This window comes from Trichechus manatus, unplaced genomic scaffold (genome assembly GCF_000243295.1).
Source record: "Trichechus manatus latirostris isolate Lorelei unplaced genomic scaffold, TriManLat1.0 scaffold00067, whole genome shotgun sequence".
Lineage (NCBI taxonomy): Eukaryota > Metazoa > Chordata > Mammalia > Sirenia > Trichechidae > Trichechus > Trichechus manatus.
In genome coordinates this window covers 13417628-13432985 of record NW_004444003.1, presented here as the reverse complement: position 1 = coordinate 13432985, position 15358 = coordinate 13417628, and the positions used below count along the sequence as shown (strand labels likewise).

Genomic DNA, 15358 nt, shown 5'->3' with positions numbered 1-15358 from the left:
AATCTGTGAAGCATCTCATAACATGGATGAAACTGGAGGACATTATGCTGAGTGAAATAAGTCAATCACAAAAGGACAAATATTGTATGAGAGCTCTATTGTAAAAACCCATGATGAAGTTCACACACAAAAAGTAACAATTTTTGTTAGTTACCAGGGATGGGAGGGGTGGGGGGGAATACTAAATAGGCAATAGATCAGTGGTATCTTTGGTGAAGGGTGAGACAATACACAATACCAGGGAAACCAGCAAAAGTTGTACAAGGAAAGGTCATGGAAGCTCCCTAGACACATCCAAACTCCCTGACGGACTGAACTGCTGGGCGGAGGGCTGTGGGGACCATGGTCTTGCGGAACATCTAGCTCAACTGGCATAACACGGTTTTATAAAGACAATGTTCTACATTCTACCTTGCTGAGTAGCGTCTGGGGTCTTAAAAGCCTGTGAGCAGCCATCTAAACTACTCCACTGGTCTCACCCCTTCGGGAACAAGGGAGAATGAAGAGAACAGGATACAAGAAAAGGGTAAGTCCAAAGGACTAACGGACCACAGCTACCAAGGCCTCCACCAGACTGAGTCTAGCATAGCTAGATGGTGCCCGGCTACCACCACTGAGTGCTCTGACTGGGATCACAATAGAGGGTCCTGGACAGCTGGAAAAGGATGTGGAACAGAATTCTAACTCACAAAAAAAGACCAGATTTACTGGCCTGACAGACTGAAGAAACCCTGAGAGTATGGCGCCGGGACACCCTTTCAGCTCAGTGGTGAAGCTTCCCAATGAAGTTCACCGTTCAGCCGGGGATTGGACAGCCTCAAAAAAAAAAAACAGGATTAATGAGGCACAGCAGTCCAGGGACAAGGACTAGAAGGCAGGAGGAGACCGGAAAGCTGGTGATAGGGAACCAAAGGTTGAGAAGGGACAGTTTTGACATGTCATGGGGTTGTTAACCATTGTCATAGGGCAATACGTGTACTAATGTTTTAATGAGAAAGTATTTGTTCTGCAAACCTTCATCTAAGGTACAAAAAAAAAAAAAAGAATTATCTATGTGAGATCACATTGACAACAGCAACTCAAAAGGTTTGCTGGGAAGCCTAGGGGACAGTGAGTTGAAGAGAATGGTGATGGAATAATTTGGAAAAGGATAGTGAGAACAGCAGCACAACTGGAAGAATGTAATCGATGTCACTGAATTGTACATGTAGAAACTTTCAAAATGGTGTAACTTTGGCTATGTATATGTTCACCAAAAAAAAGGTCCTCAAGGTCAAGAAGGGAGAGTGTTGACATGTCATGGGGTTGTTAATCAATGTTATAAAACAATATGTGTACTGACTGTTTAATGAGAAACTATTTGTTCTGTAAACCTTCATCTAAAGTGCAATAAAAAAATTTTTTTAAAAACTACAAACTTAAACATTAATATGGTTATGTTTCTGAAGGTCCAGATATCTAAGATTGTCACCAAAGCATTAAGAGTAGACTGCTACAAAAGCTTACAATTTTGGCGTATACTGTGCCATGTCATAGTTTGTTTCTCCAGAACCAATTACTAATAAGTCACGTCTTCTTCTATTCTTAACTTATTGTATTCTGACACCCCAATGGACCATATTATTCACTACTCTACTGCCATTAACAAAATCCATTTAGACATACCCACATACCTAGAGATAATACTCAAGAGTTAGTTTCTCACATAAATTTAAGTTAGACTTCTTTACCATTAGCCATAAGGAACTTGGGAATTAAGTCAACATTCCAGTCTCTTCCTCTCCCCATTGATGCTGGCGGTGATCCTGGTATTTTAAATCTTTTGTATAACTAAAATGAAAGCAAAAAATACCCATAATGTAACAAAATTAATTTTTAATTTTTCATCATGATATGCATCTATTTTTTGCTGAGTGGTTTTGGTCTAATAACTAACACCACTATATGAGGTGAAGTCCAACAAGGGAATTCCATTTTGTATCAGATAAAATTTTTAGTAAGGCTCAAATACATGTGTAAATTAAGTATATTACTAATGAATCCTAAAATAAACAAATATTGCAAAGGTTTGGTTTCTTTTCCTATCCTAGCAGAAAAGCAAGAATACACAACCATTTGCCAATGACACATTAGGTCTGTTGGGGTATCCCTTATTTGTAGAAATCATTTAAACTCAACCCTCTCCTGAACAAAAAGCTAACAAAGGCTTACTTTTGCTTCTGTGATGATACAAGGAGTTAAAAATAAAATTTGGTTTCTTCAAATTAGAAAAGGCAATTAAAATTAGTTCCAGTTAATTTATAATTTATATGACCTAAGGGGAGCTCTAAGGTGTAAACGATTAAGGTTAAGTGCTCGTCTGCTAACTGAAAAGCTGGGAGTTTGAATCTACCCAGAAGTGTCTGGCTATCTACTTCCAAAATATCACAGCCACTGAAAACCCTATGAAGTATAGTCCAACTCTAAAACACATGGGGTTGCCACAAATCAGAATCCACTTGACTGTAACTGATTTGTTTTGTTCTTGTTGTTCTAATAGGAGCTCTAGGTAAAAAGCAGCATGTAGTATAAAGTTTGAGAATATGATTCGAGCTCATGAATTCTCTACTGCTAAGGTGGAACAGAAAAAGTAAAGTTGGTATAAACTTACTCAATAAAAATTCATGAGTCCCTGAGCATATTTACAAAAAAAAAAGAAGAAAGCTTGGTCATCTTATTGAAGATCAGCTAATAAATGGTGCCAATGTATCACTTCACATATTACTTATTAATTGCAAACATATCACTCTGCAGATAAATTACAGTGTAGAGATCTGGTGACCATGACCTTAACCAAGGAATCAAACTTAGTATCACTAATGATGAGTTAATCAGACATTATGTGTCTCCTGATATGATACAATATCAAGTACCTAATAATACTTTCTTATAAAGCAGCCTGGACTTTTCAAAAGGAAAAAAAAAATCTTTGTAGATTAAGAGTAAAGAGCAACACCAGATGCAATGCTTGAACCTTTAATCTTGGTTTAACCAAAAACAAAAAACTTCTAACAGCTATATAAGACATTAAGACATTTTTGCGATCACTGGGGACATTTGAGTATGGTCTGGATTTTACTGCTTATTTTCTTAAGTATGATAATGCAGAAGAATGTTATTCTTAGACGAATGATATTTAGGTCAAATATCATGTCTGCTTAACTTTCAATGGTTCAAAACCAACGACAACAAAAAGAGATGTGAAACAAATAGAGCAAAATGTTAACTGCTGAATCCAGGTGGAAGGTTTTCAATGTACTGTAGTATTCTTTCAACTTTTCTGTATGCCTGAATACATTCTGAACTTATTGGTATAAAAATTGTCTGTTATCACTGACTATTTAAAAAGTCACTGATGACTTACATTATGTCCTATAAACGCAGTAGAGCTCTTATCTGTATATGTGGATGCGTAACAAGTCCCACACAGAGAAATAAATATGTTTAGTAAAACACACACTTTTGAAATGCTTCATGTGCCTTTGTTCTAAAGAGTTGTAAATAGGGCAGTATAGCAAAAGAAAGAAAGTTTTAGTCATATAAGCTAGGTTCACAATCCATCTTTGCAATTTAAGCCCCACAGAGACTATTTTGTCATTGAAAAATGGGGATAAAAATATCTTTGATTGGGTGACTGAGAGAATAAATGAGACTGTGTAGAAAGCACTGGCATGGTACCTGGCATATACTACATCTTCATCAAAAGGTGATCCTCTACCAACCCTTTCAAGTCTGTACTCTATTAACCTTGAGAAATAATAATTTTGCTCCAGATAGCAGCAAAGGCGACAATTTAATTTTTACAAGCCCCAAACTAGAAGCTTCTGAAAAATTACTGTGCTCCAGATATTCTATTAGTAGAATAAAGCAAAATCAAACCCACGTACAAGGAATAAAGTTAAAATTTTCAAGTAAAATACTCAAAAGAATAAAGGTCTTATTAACTTTTACTAATACTTACATCTTCCAGTGGTGTTATAGATGCACTTTCTCCTCCATAATATGGGTTTCGATCCATGTGAAGAACTTTCTTTCCATTCACTGACATTATGCCTGACAGGATACATTCCTATAAGGAAAGTATAAGTATTTTCAAAGGAAGAAAAGTGCTACAATATGTTTAAAATAGATATTTTCTTTTTTAAAAAAGTTTGTTATTAAACATTCTTTTAGTAATTAACACTTGTATATGTGCAAAAATCTTATCTGGAAGATATGGATGAAGCCCTAGAGCAACGGTTCTTAAAGTGTGGTCTGTGGACTCCTGCAGGTTCTGACCTTAAAACTATTTTCATAATAACACTAAGACACTATTCATCTTTTATTTTATTTTATTTTATTTTTTTACTGTGTTGGCATTTGCACTGATGGTGCAAGATCAATACTGGATAAAATGAATTAAGACAGTGACTCTAAACTGTACTAGCAGCCACTGTATTCTTAACTACCCAGCACTCACAAAAAATAAAAGTCAGTTTCAATTAAGAATATCCTTAATAAAGCATTAAAAATTGACTTTACTAAACATAAACCCTTGAATACCCATCTTTTTAATATTCTTCATGACAAAATGGAAAGTACACATAAAGACTTATCTCTTAAAAAAAAAAAAGCTTTTGCACAACTGATTTGCAATCTGAAGTAGCCATTTTTTTTATGAAACATCATTTCTACTTAAGATAACTAACAAACTATGGTTATTGAGACTAGGTATTTGGCAGACATTTTCTCAAAATGAATGTTAAGGTAAACAACTGACAGTATTTGTTGCTAATAACAAAAAGTCAAGATTTCAAATGAAAATTAGAATTTTGGAAAACATATCCACCACTGTGGGGCATAACAGGTCACCAAAACTTAAAAAAAAAAACAGTTCAGATTGTATCAGTGATCAGTGATAATATTAATAAATATGATTTTTTTTACATTATATAATGAAATGTGTCACCACTTGGAAGATCTGTATTACTCAGTAAACCGGTATTTTCCAAATGACCAACGAATGATTTTATAAAATCATGCAGAGGGATATAAGATGGATTCAAACTGCAAGCTAGATCAATTTTAATGTAACACAATATGAAACACTCATTGATGTACTTTCAGACACTGCATTCAATTAATCTTAAAATATATATATTATACTGTATGAGACCACTATTATATAAAAACTCAAGAAACGGAAAGAAACAATCTTTGATGGTTACGATGGAGGGGAGGGGTGTGACGGGGAAAACACTAACTAGGTAGTAGATAAGTGGTAACTTTAGTGAAGGGTAAGACAGTACACAATAATGTGGAAGTCAGCACAACTTAACCAAGGCATAGTCATAGAAGCTTAACAGACACACTCAAACTCCCCGAGTTGCTGGGCTGAGGGCTAGGGACTATGGTCTCAGGGGACAACTAGCTCAACTGGCATAACACAGTTTATGAAGAAAACGTTCTACATCCGACTGCGGTGAGTAGTGTCTGGAGTCTTAAAAGTCTGAGAGCGGCCATCTAAGACACATCTACTGGTCCCATCCCAGCTACAGTAAAGGAGAATGAAGAAAACCAAAGACACAAGGGGAAGATTAGTCCAAAGGACTAATGGACTACAACTACCACAACCTCTACCAGACTGAGCCCGGAACTAGATGCTGCCTGGCTACCACTACCGACCAGTCTGACCGAGACCACAATAGAAGGTCCCGGACAGAGCGGGAGAAAAATGTAGAACAAAATTCATATTTCTCACACAAAAAAACCACACTTGCTGATCTGACAGAGACTGGAGAAAGCCCAAGTGCATGGCCCCTGGGCACACTTTTAACTCTGTACTGAAGTCACTCCTGAGGTTCACCCTTCAGTCTAAGATTAGACAGGTATATAGGGCCAAGAATAATACACATGAGGAACATGCTTCATAGTTCAATCATGAATAGGAGACTAAATGGCCACACCAACCCAAAAGCAAAGACGAGAAGACAGGAAGGGATAGGAAAACTGGACGAATGGGAACAGGTAACCTGGGATGGAGAAGGGGAGATTGTTGACACACTGTGGGGTTGACAAAGAATGCAACAAAACAATTTGTGTATTAATGTTTAATGAGAAACTCTGTAAACTGCTCTGTAAACTGTCATCTAAAGCACAATAGAAAGAAAGAAAAAGAAATATATATATCACTTGTGTTCTGGTATAGATCAAAGAATATCCACAATAATATAAAAAGGCTATTAAAATACTCCTCCCTTTCTCAACTACACATCTGTGTGAGGCCTGACTTTGCTCATATACTTTAGTCAAATATGAGAATTCAGCTATCTTTTATCAAGGCAGATATTAAGGAGACATTTGCCAAAAAAAGTATAACAATGGTACTTGACATGGATTGAATACCCCCAAAAATATCTCTCAACTTGGCTAGGTCATGATTCCCAGTATTGTATGACTGTCTACCATTTTGTCATCTGATGTGATTTCCCTGTGTTGCAAATCCTATCATTATGATGTTAACGAGATGGATTAGCAGCAGTTATACTGATGAGATCTATAAGACTAGTGTCTTAAGCCAATCTCTTTTAAGATATAAAAGAGAGAAGTGAGCAGAGAGACATAGGGACCTCATACCACCAAGAAAGCAGCGCTAGGAGCAGAGCGCATCCTTTGGACCTGAATTTCCTGTGCGGAGAAGCTCCTAGACCAGGGGAAGACTGATGACAAGAACCTTCCTCCAGAGTCAATGGAAAGAGAATTCCCCTGGAGCTGACACCCTGAATTTGGACTTGTAATCTACTAGAGTGTGAGAAAATAATTTTATCTTTGTTAAAGCCATCCACCTGTGGTATTTCTGTTGTAGCAGCACTAGATGACTAAGATAGTGCTCTTCTCACGATTTTTTCTGTTTTGGAGAATATAGTAGTTATGTTTCATTAAAAAGTTATGTTACTGTTATTTTTAAGTGAAATATTTTTTAAAATATTTTAGTGTTGATTTCAAATATACAAATATTAATAGATATAACCCTTATAAAACAAAAGCTCTTGAGGGTTTTAAATTTTTAAGAGTGTAAACAGATCCTAACATTACCAAGGCAAGGGAAGACACTAAGAGGTACACAAGAATAAAAGGCAATGAAGGTAAATACTATACATACACAATCCAGCAACAACAGTATTAATGAACAATAATTTATCAGTGGATACGTACGCAGATATGAATGCTAAATAGGTGTGGGAGGGCATATGGAAGTACATCCACATGCATATACAGGTTTGGCTGTGAATATTTCTATATACATATTTGTATGTGCTGCATGTATATATATATATAAATAACAGAGCACACAGGGGGCCCAGTCATGGAAACAGCCTAGCCATATGCAAATACCCTGAGGGACTGAGTCACTGGGCTTGACGGCTGAGGACCATAGTCTCAAGGGAAATCTTGGTCAACTGGTATAATATAGCTCATGAAGAAAATGTTCTACATCCTACTTTGGTATGTAGCATCTGTGGTCTTCAAAGCTTGTAAGGGGCCAGCTAAGATACAACTACTGGTCTCTTTCAGTCCGGAGCAAAAGAGATGGAAGAAAACCAAGGACTCAGGGACAATTACTCCAAAGGCCTAATGGACTACAGGAACCACAGCCTCCTCCAGCCTGAGATCAGAACAACTAGATGATGTCCAGCTACTACTACCAACCCACTTTGACCAGGATCACAATGGAAGGTCCCAGTTAGAGTGGGGAAAAATGTATATGTAGAACAAAATTCAAATGCATAAAAAAGATTTACTGGTCTGAGAAAGACCAGAGGAACCCCCGAGACTATAGCCCTTAGATATCGTTCTAACTTGGAATCGAAGCCATTCCTGGAGATCACCTTTCAGCCAAACAACAGACAGCCCTATAAATAAACAATAACACACGTGAGGAAGTGCTCCTTAGAACAATCATCTACATGAGACCAAAAGGACAACATATGCCCAAAAGCAAAGATGAGAAGGCAGCAAGCGGCAGGAAAACTGGAAGAATGGAAATGGGGAATCCAGGATGGTAGTGGGGAGAGTGCTGACACATTGCGGGGATTGCAACCAATTGTCATGGAACAATTTGTATATAAACTATTGAATGGGAAACTAATCTGCTCTGTAAACTTTCACCTAAAGCAAAAAAAAAAAAGGATCACAAAAAGTAAATTAAAAAAACAGTCGAGGTCATAAAAGCAAGGAAAGTCTTGAAAAACTACCACAGATCCAAGGAGACGAAGAAGACATGTCTATTTAGTTTAGCAATGTGGTGTCCTTGAATGAATCCTATAGCAGAAACGGACACTTGTGGGAAAACTGGTGAAATCCAAAGTCCATAGTAGTATTATACCAATGTTAATTTCTTAATTTTAATAATTTTATTATCATTATGTAAGATCTTAACATTAGAGGAAACGAGGTGAAGGGGATATGCGAACTCTGCACTCTTTGTATCTTTTCTGTAAATCTAAAATTATCTTATAAAGTTTTAAAAACTGAAAAACAAACAGAAAAAACACAATGAGATATCACCTCATCATCACTAACAAACAGAAAAACAGAAAACAATGAGTGTTGCCTCAGTTATAGAGAAACCAGAATGCTTATCAATTCCTGGTGGCAATCAGTTTGGCGTTTCCACAAAAAGCTGAACACAGAACTACCACGTGACCCAGCAATCCCATTTGTAGGTATATGCTGTTGTTATTGTTAGGTGCCTTCAAGTTGGTTTCAACTCATAGCTACTCTATGTACGACAGAACAAAACACAGTCCAGTCCTGCACCATCCTCACAATTGTTGTTATGCTTGAGCCCATTGTTGCAGCCACTGTGTCAATACATTTTGTTGAGGGTCTTCGTCTTTTTCACTGACCCTCTACTTTACATCAAACATGATGTCCTTCTCCAGGGACCGGTCCATCCTGATAACATATCCAAAGTACATGAGATGAAGTTTCGCCATCCTCACTTCTAAGGAGCATTCGGGTTGTATTTCTTCCAAGACAGATTTGTTCGTTCTTCTCGCAGTCCATGATATATTCAATATTCTTCGCCAACACCATAATTCAAAGGTGTCAATTCTTCTTCAGTCTTCCTTACTCACTGTCCAGCTTTCACATGCAGACGAGTTGTGTAATGATACCAAGGACATCATACATGAAGAAAGCAAAAGGTCCTTAAAAAGACAGGAAAGAAAGTAAAGACCAAAATGGATGTCAGAAGAAACCCTGAAACTTGCTCCTGAAGGTAGAGTAGCTAAAGTGAGAAGAAGAAATGATGAAGTAAAAGAGCTGAACAGAAGATTTCAAAGGGCAGCTCAAGAAGACAAAGTTTTATAACAAAACATGCAAAGACCTGGAGTGAGAAAACCAGAAGGGAAGAACATACTTAGCATTTCTCAAGCTGAAAGAAATGAAGAAAAAATTCAAGCCTCAAGTTGCAATACTGAAGGATTCTATGGGCAAAGTACTGAACGATGCAGGAAGCATCAAAAGAAGATTGAAGGAATACACAGTCACTGTACCAAAAAGAACTGGTGGATGTTCAACCATTTCTGAACGTAATATATGATCAAGAACCGATGGTACTGAAGGAAGAAGTTCAAGCTGCATTGAAGACACTGGCGAAAAGCAAGGCTCCAGGATGTTTCAACAAATGGATGCAGCACTGGATGTGCTCACTCATCTATGCCAAGAAATCTGGAAGACAGCTTCCTGGCCAACTGACTGGAAAAGATCCATATTTGTGCCTATCCCAAAGAAAGGTAATGCAACAGAATGTGGAAATTATCGAATATCAATATCACACCCAAGTAAAATTTTGCTGAAGATCATTCAAAAGCAGCTACAGTACTACATCGATAGGGAACTGCCAGAAATTCAAGACAGATTCAGAAGAGGATGTGGAACAAGGGATATCATTGCTGATATCAGCTGGATCTTGGCTGAAACAGAAAACATGAGAAATATGTCTACCTGCATTTTATTGACTATGCAAAGGCATTTGACTGTGTGGATCATGACAAACTATAGATAACAATGCAAAGAACAGAAATTCAAAACACTTAATTGTGCTCATGAGGAACCTGTACACAGACCAAGAGAGGCAGTCGTTTGAACAGAACAAGGGAATACTGCATGGTTTAAAGTCAGGAAAGGTGTGCATCAGGGTTGTATCCTTTTACCATACTTATTCAATAAAGATCAAAGACTACAGCCTTCAGTATGGATTGCTCCCTCGCATATAGACAACAAAAATTCTCACAACTGGACCGATAAGCAACATCTAGATAAACGGAGAAAAGTCTGAAGTTGTCAAGGATTTCATTTTACTTGGATCCACAATCAACGCCCATGGGCGTAACAGTCAGGTAATCAAAAGACGTTATCACACTGGGCAAATCTGCTGCAGAAGACCTCTTTAAAAATGTTGAAAAGCAAACATGTCACTTTGAGGACTAAGATGCACCTGACAGGTGTATACCCAGAAGAAGTGAAAGCAGGAACACAAACAGAAACCCGTACGCTAATGTTCACTGCGGCACTTTTCACAATAGCCAAAATGTGGAAACAACAGACATGTCCACCAACAGACGAATGGATAAATAAAATGTGGTACATACATACAATGGAATATTACTCAGCCATAAAGAGAAATGAAGTCCTGATGCATGCCACAACATGGATGAACCTTGAACACATTATGTTGAACAAAATAAGTCACAAAAGCGCAAACACTATATGATCTTAATTACATGAAATAAGGAAATATATAGAAGCCAAAGATTATCAGTGGTTACCAAGGGTGGGAGGAAGGGGAAAGGGGAAGTTCTGGCTTAGGGGGTATTGAGTTTATGTTAGTAATAGCAGGATATTTTGGAAAAGGATAGTGAGAATGGTTGCACAGTATGAAGAATGTAATCAATGTCACTGAACTGTGCATGTGGAGGTTCTTAAATTGGCAATTTGTTGTATATATTTTCACGACAATAAAGAAAAAAAAGTGTGTAAACAGATCATGAGACCAAAAAGTTTGAGAACCAGTACCCTAAAGGAAGGATCCAGGAAATCAAAAGACGGATTGCATTGGGCAAATCTGCTGCAGAAGACCTCTTTAAAGTGTTTTTAAAGCAAAGATGTCACCCTGAAGACTAAAGTGTGCCTGACCCAAGCCATGGTATTTTCAATTGCCTCATATGCATGTGAAAGCTGACAATGAATATGGAAGACTCAAGAAGAATTAATGCCTTTGAATCATGGTGTTGGCGAAGAATACTGAATATACCATGGAATGCCAAAAGAATGAACAAATCTGTCTTGGAAGAAGTACAACCAGAATGCTCCTTGGAAGCAAGGATGGCAAGACGACATCTCATACTTTTGACATGTTCTCAGGAGGGATCGGTCCCTGGAGAAGGACATCATGCTTGGTAAAGTAGAGGGTCAGCAAAAAAGCAGAAGACCCTCAAACAAGAGGGACTGACACAGTGGCTGCAACAATGGGCTCAAGCCTAACGATTATGAAGATGATGCAGGACCAGGTAGTGTTTCGTTCTGTTGTACACAGGGTCGCTATGAGTCAGAACCGACTCAACGGCACCCAACAACAGGATAACCATTAATAAATTAATAATCAACAGAAGATTATAAATGCCCACTCTCAGGAAAAAGGTAAAATAAATCATGGATATATTAAGACAAACCAAAGCAAGAAGCGGAAAAAAAAAAAATCAAGAAAGAATACATTTAAAGAGAAGAAAAACAGAAATGGGGTATACATTCACTCAAAATCTTTATACCAGGGTTCTGGTGATCAGTGCTTTATTTTATAAAAAGACGATGGAAAGTCCGTGCATCTTAATAAATTCTTCATGCTTCTCAAATTTATCCAAAGGACCCTGGCTAGCAGACAAGTACTATCTCATGTCTCTAGAACTCTTGACACCTTTATTTTTTAAGTTCATATAAATGTCACAGTTTCCTCCAGAAAGTATTTATTCATTTTAGTGTTTTAAATTACTTACCATCAGGTTCAAGTTTTACTATAGATGAGTGTGTTGCTATATGCTGTAACTTTCTATATTTTTGCATACTATATAGCACCCACCACTTCCCTAAGGGGTACATGTACCTTAGTTTGAAAAGCATACCCATTAAAGACACATCTAATCATGTTTTAGGTTAGAGTTTAATGAAGAAGTGATATGGCAACTGTATTTATATAACTTTCTTTAAATTAAAAAAAAAAAATCAAGTGTAATTCCTATAAATAAAAGCTAAAACACCAAACAGTTGAAAACATTAAGCCACTGGAAGACAAAAATGAAGGAAAGAGGGTTACATAATAATCTGAGCTAAGGTATTTAATTATCCCTAGTTTTATTAATCTTCACCAGTGGTATAAAGAAAATCTACATTTGCTGCTGAGAAAATGAATCTAATGGCATATCAGTATTAGTATTTGATACCAAAATTCTAAATTATGATACTACGTTAATTTCCAGTCTTCCCTAAAGACAGCTTAGATATAAATCAATTAATTTCAGGTCCTAACCCCCTGTTCATCTGTATCCTTGTATTACATTCAGATGCACTGCAGCGGTTTCTAACATACATTATTTGATCAATTCTGAACTTAATGCTATTTTGGCCTCAAAAGAATCCATGGATTCATCTTCCCCAATCTATGGCAATCAAGACAAATTCTAAAAACTGAAGTTCTTTTTTAGGAAAACTTTTTATTGATGTAAAACAAAGCATATCATAAGTGTACAGCTCCATAAATTTTTACAAAGTAAATACATCAGATGACTGAACCCCAGATCAAAAACACTATCAGCTCTCCAGAAAGCCCCCTCATGTACTATTGTAGTTATAACATCCCTCCCCCATAGCCATTCTCCCGATTTCTAACACTGAAGATTAGTTTTGCCTGTTTTGAACTCTGTATACATGGAATCATACAGTGTGTACATTTTGTATCTGACATCTTCTGATCAAAGTGTTTAAAAGATTCATCCATGTTTTGTGTATAACTGTAATTTATTCATTCTTACTGCTATAGAGTTGTTGTTAGGTGCCATTTAGCTGATTTTCAACTCATGACAACCTTAACGCTATAGAATAGGGATCCCCAAACTATAGGAGCCAAATCCAGTCTGCCAGCTGTTTTTTAAGTAAAGTTTCATTGCCTGTTTATTTCCTTATTGCCTATGGCTGTTTTTGTGCAACCACAGCAAAGTAGCTGTGACAGAGACTGTATGGCCTGCAAAACCTAAAATATTTATTACCTGGACCTTTATAGAAAGTTTGCCAGCTCTGCAAGCAAGCAGTGGTTCAGAAAGTTTAGCTCCTAATTACCTGTCACCCTGTGAACTTGTTAGAAATGTAAATTCTACGCAGATTCTCAAACTTTAGCATTCATCCACATCACCAGGAAGGCTTGTTAAAACCTGGGCTTCGAACCGGTTCATTCTGGTTTTGACCCTCCTGCTGAGAATTTTTCTTTCCATACCAGATATACTGAATCTGGATCTAAATTTTAATAAGAATCACCTGGGGGTCTTGTTAAAATGTAAATTATGATTCAGTATACGGGGGTGGCGGATGGAAATGCAAATTCTCAGCAGGTGGTCGAACCAGAATGAACTGGTTCAAAGCCCTGGTTAAAACATATTGCTGGGCCCTGGTGGCGCAGTGGTTAAGAGCTTGGCAGCTAACAAAAGGTCGGCAGTTCGAATCCACCAGCCACTCCTTGGAAACCCTAAGGGGCAGCTCTACTCTGTCCTACAGGGTTGCTATGAGTCGGAATCAACTTGATGGCAACGGATTTTTCTTTTTTTTTTTTTTTGTATCCCCAAAGCTTCTGATACAGTAGGTCTGGGGTGAAGACTGAGAATTTGCATTTCTAACACATTCCCAGGTAATGTTAATGCTGCTGGTTAAGGACCAATTCTGAGAACCACTAGCAGAGCAGTAGTTCTCAAAACCTGATTCTGATTCAGTATATCTGGAGTGGCATCTAAGATTCTGCATTTCTAATAAGGTCTTAAGTTTGCAGATATCGCTGATCCACAGACCACAATTTTGGTAACAAAGCTATAGAGGATTCCACTGAATGAATACACCATATGGATACATCACAATTTATCATTTCTACTACTGATGAACATGGGTAGTTTCTAGTTTTTGACTACAAACAATGCCTCAGACTATGAACATTCTCATATGTCTTATTTCAGTATGCGTTTCTGTTAGCTACATATCTAGGAGTGCTATTGCTATATGAGTATGTTGACCTTCAGCAGATACTGCCGAACAGCTTTCGGTTGTACCAATTTACACTTTTGCCAACAATGTATGCAAGTTCCTATTGTTTCATATTCTTTCCCAATGCTTGTACTGTTGTCTTTTTTTAATTTTAGCCATCCTGGTGAGGAAGTGGTGTTTTATTAATTTGTATTTCCTAGTGATTAATGAGGTTGAGCACCTTTTCATAGTTTATGGATTAGGGTATCTTCTTTAGCTAAGTGCCTATTAAAATTATTTGCTCATTTTTAAAATGGGCTGTCTGTTTCTTATCACTTTGTAAAAGTTCTTTCCATATGTTTGCTAATTATACGTATTGCAAATATCTTCTCCCATTCTGTGGCTTGCCTTTTCACTTTCTTAATGTCTTGATAAACAATAAGAACTGGAGGTATTTTACAACTACAAAAATCAACCCTAACATTATCTTAAACAATTCATTTGTTAAAAAAAAAAAACTAAAGCAGCACTAACATATGGTTCAACATATTACAAGAAAGAATAACACTTACTACCTCAAAAATAGGTTACAATATATAAAACAGAGGAAGACTAAATAGTCACACTCCCAGCTGACAAAAGCAGACTTCAGGGTTCAACTTTCGGAAGCAAAAACCATAGCAAGTAAAAGCTATCTTTTACATATGGAGTTAACTTCTATATATAACTTTTCACACTCTACTGCAATTAAGCATGATTCACTGGACCATGGCCCTAAAGAACACACTGAATTCTATGGCCTAAAATAAGGGGCTCAATAATATAATGATTGATCAGAGTCCAAACAGCTGATAGGAACTACCTTCAAAGGCACTAGTCAAAGCTAATCAAAAATCTACAGTTTCACTAATTCTTCTAACTCCATCTATAAAAGATTGCTTTTACCTAAAATACTCAACTGGTCTCAGCCCTTCTGGAGCAAGGGAGAATGAAGAAAACCAAAGATACAAGGGAAAGATTAGTCCAAAGGACTAACAGACCACAACTACCACAGCCT

The 15358-nt window shown here is 37.1% G+C and overlaps 1 protein-coding gene across 1 annotated transcript in view; it reads right to left on the bottom strand.

Moving 5' to 3' along the window:
- Positions 1–15358, bottom strand: part of GDI2 (GDP dissociation inhibitor 2) — a 56606-nt gene that overhangs the window by 31448 nt on the left and 9800 nt on the right. The window contains exons 2-3 of the mRNA XM_004379717.2: positions 4001–4108; positions 1731–1830 (exon numbers count right to left, since the gene is read on the bottom strand). Of these exons, the coding sequence (XP_004379774.1) occupies positions 1731–1830; positions 4001–4108 (208 nt within the window). The remainder of the gene's footprint in view (positions 1–1730; positions 1831–4000; positions 4109–15358) is intronic.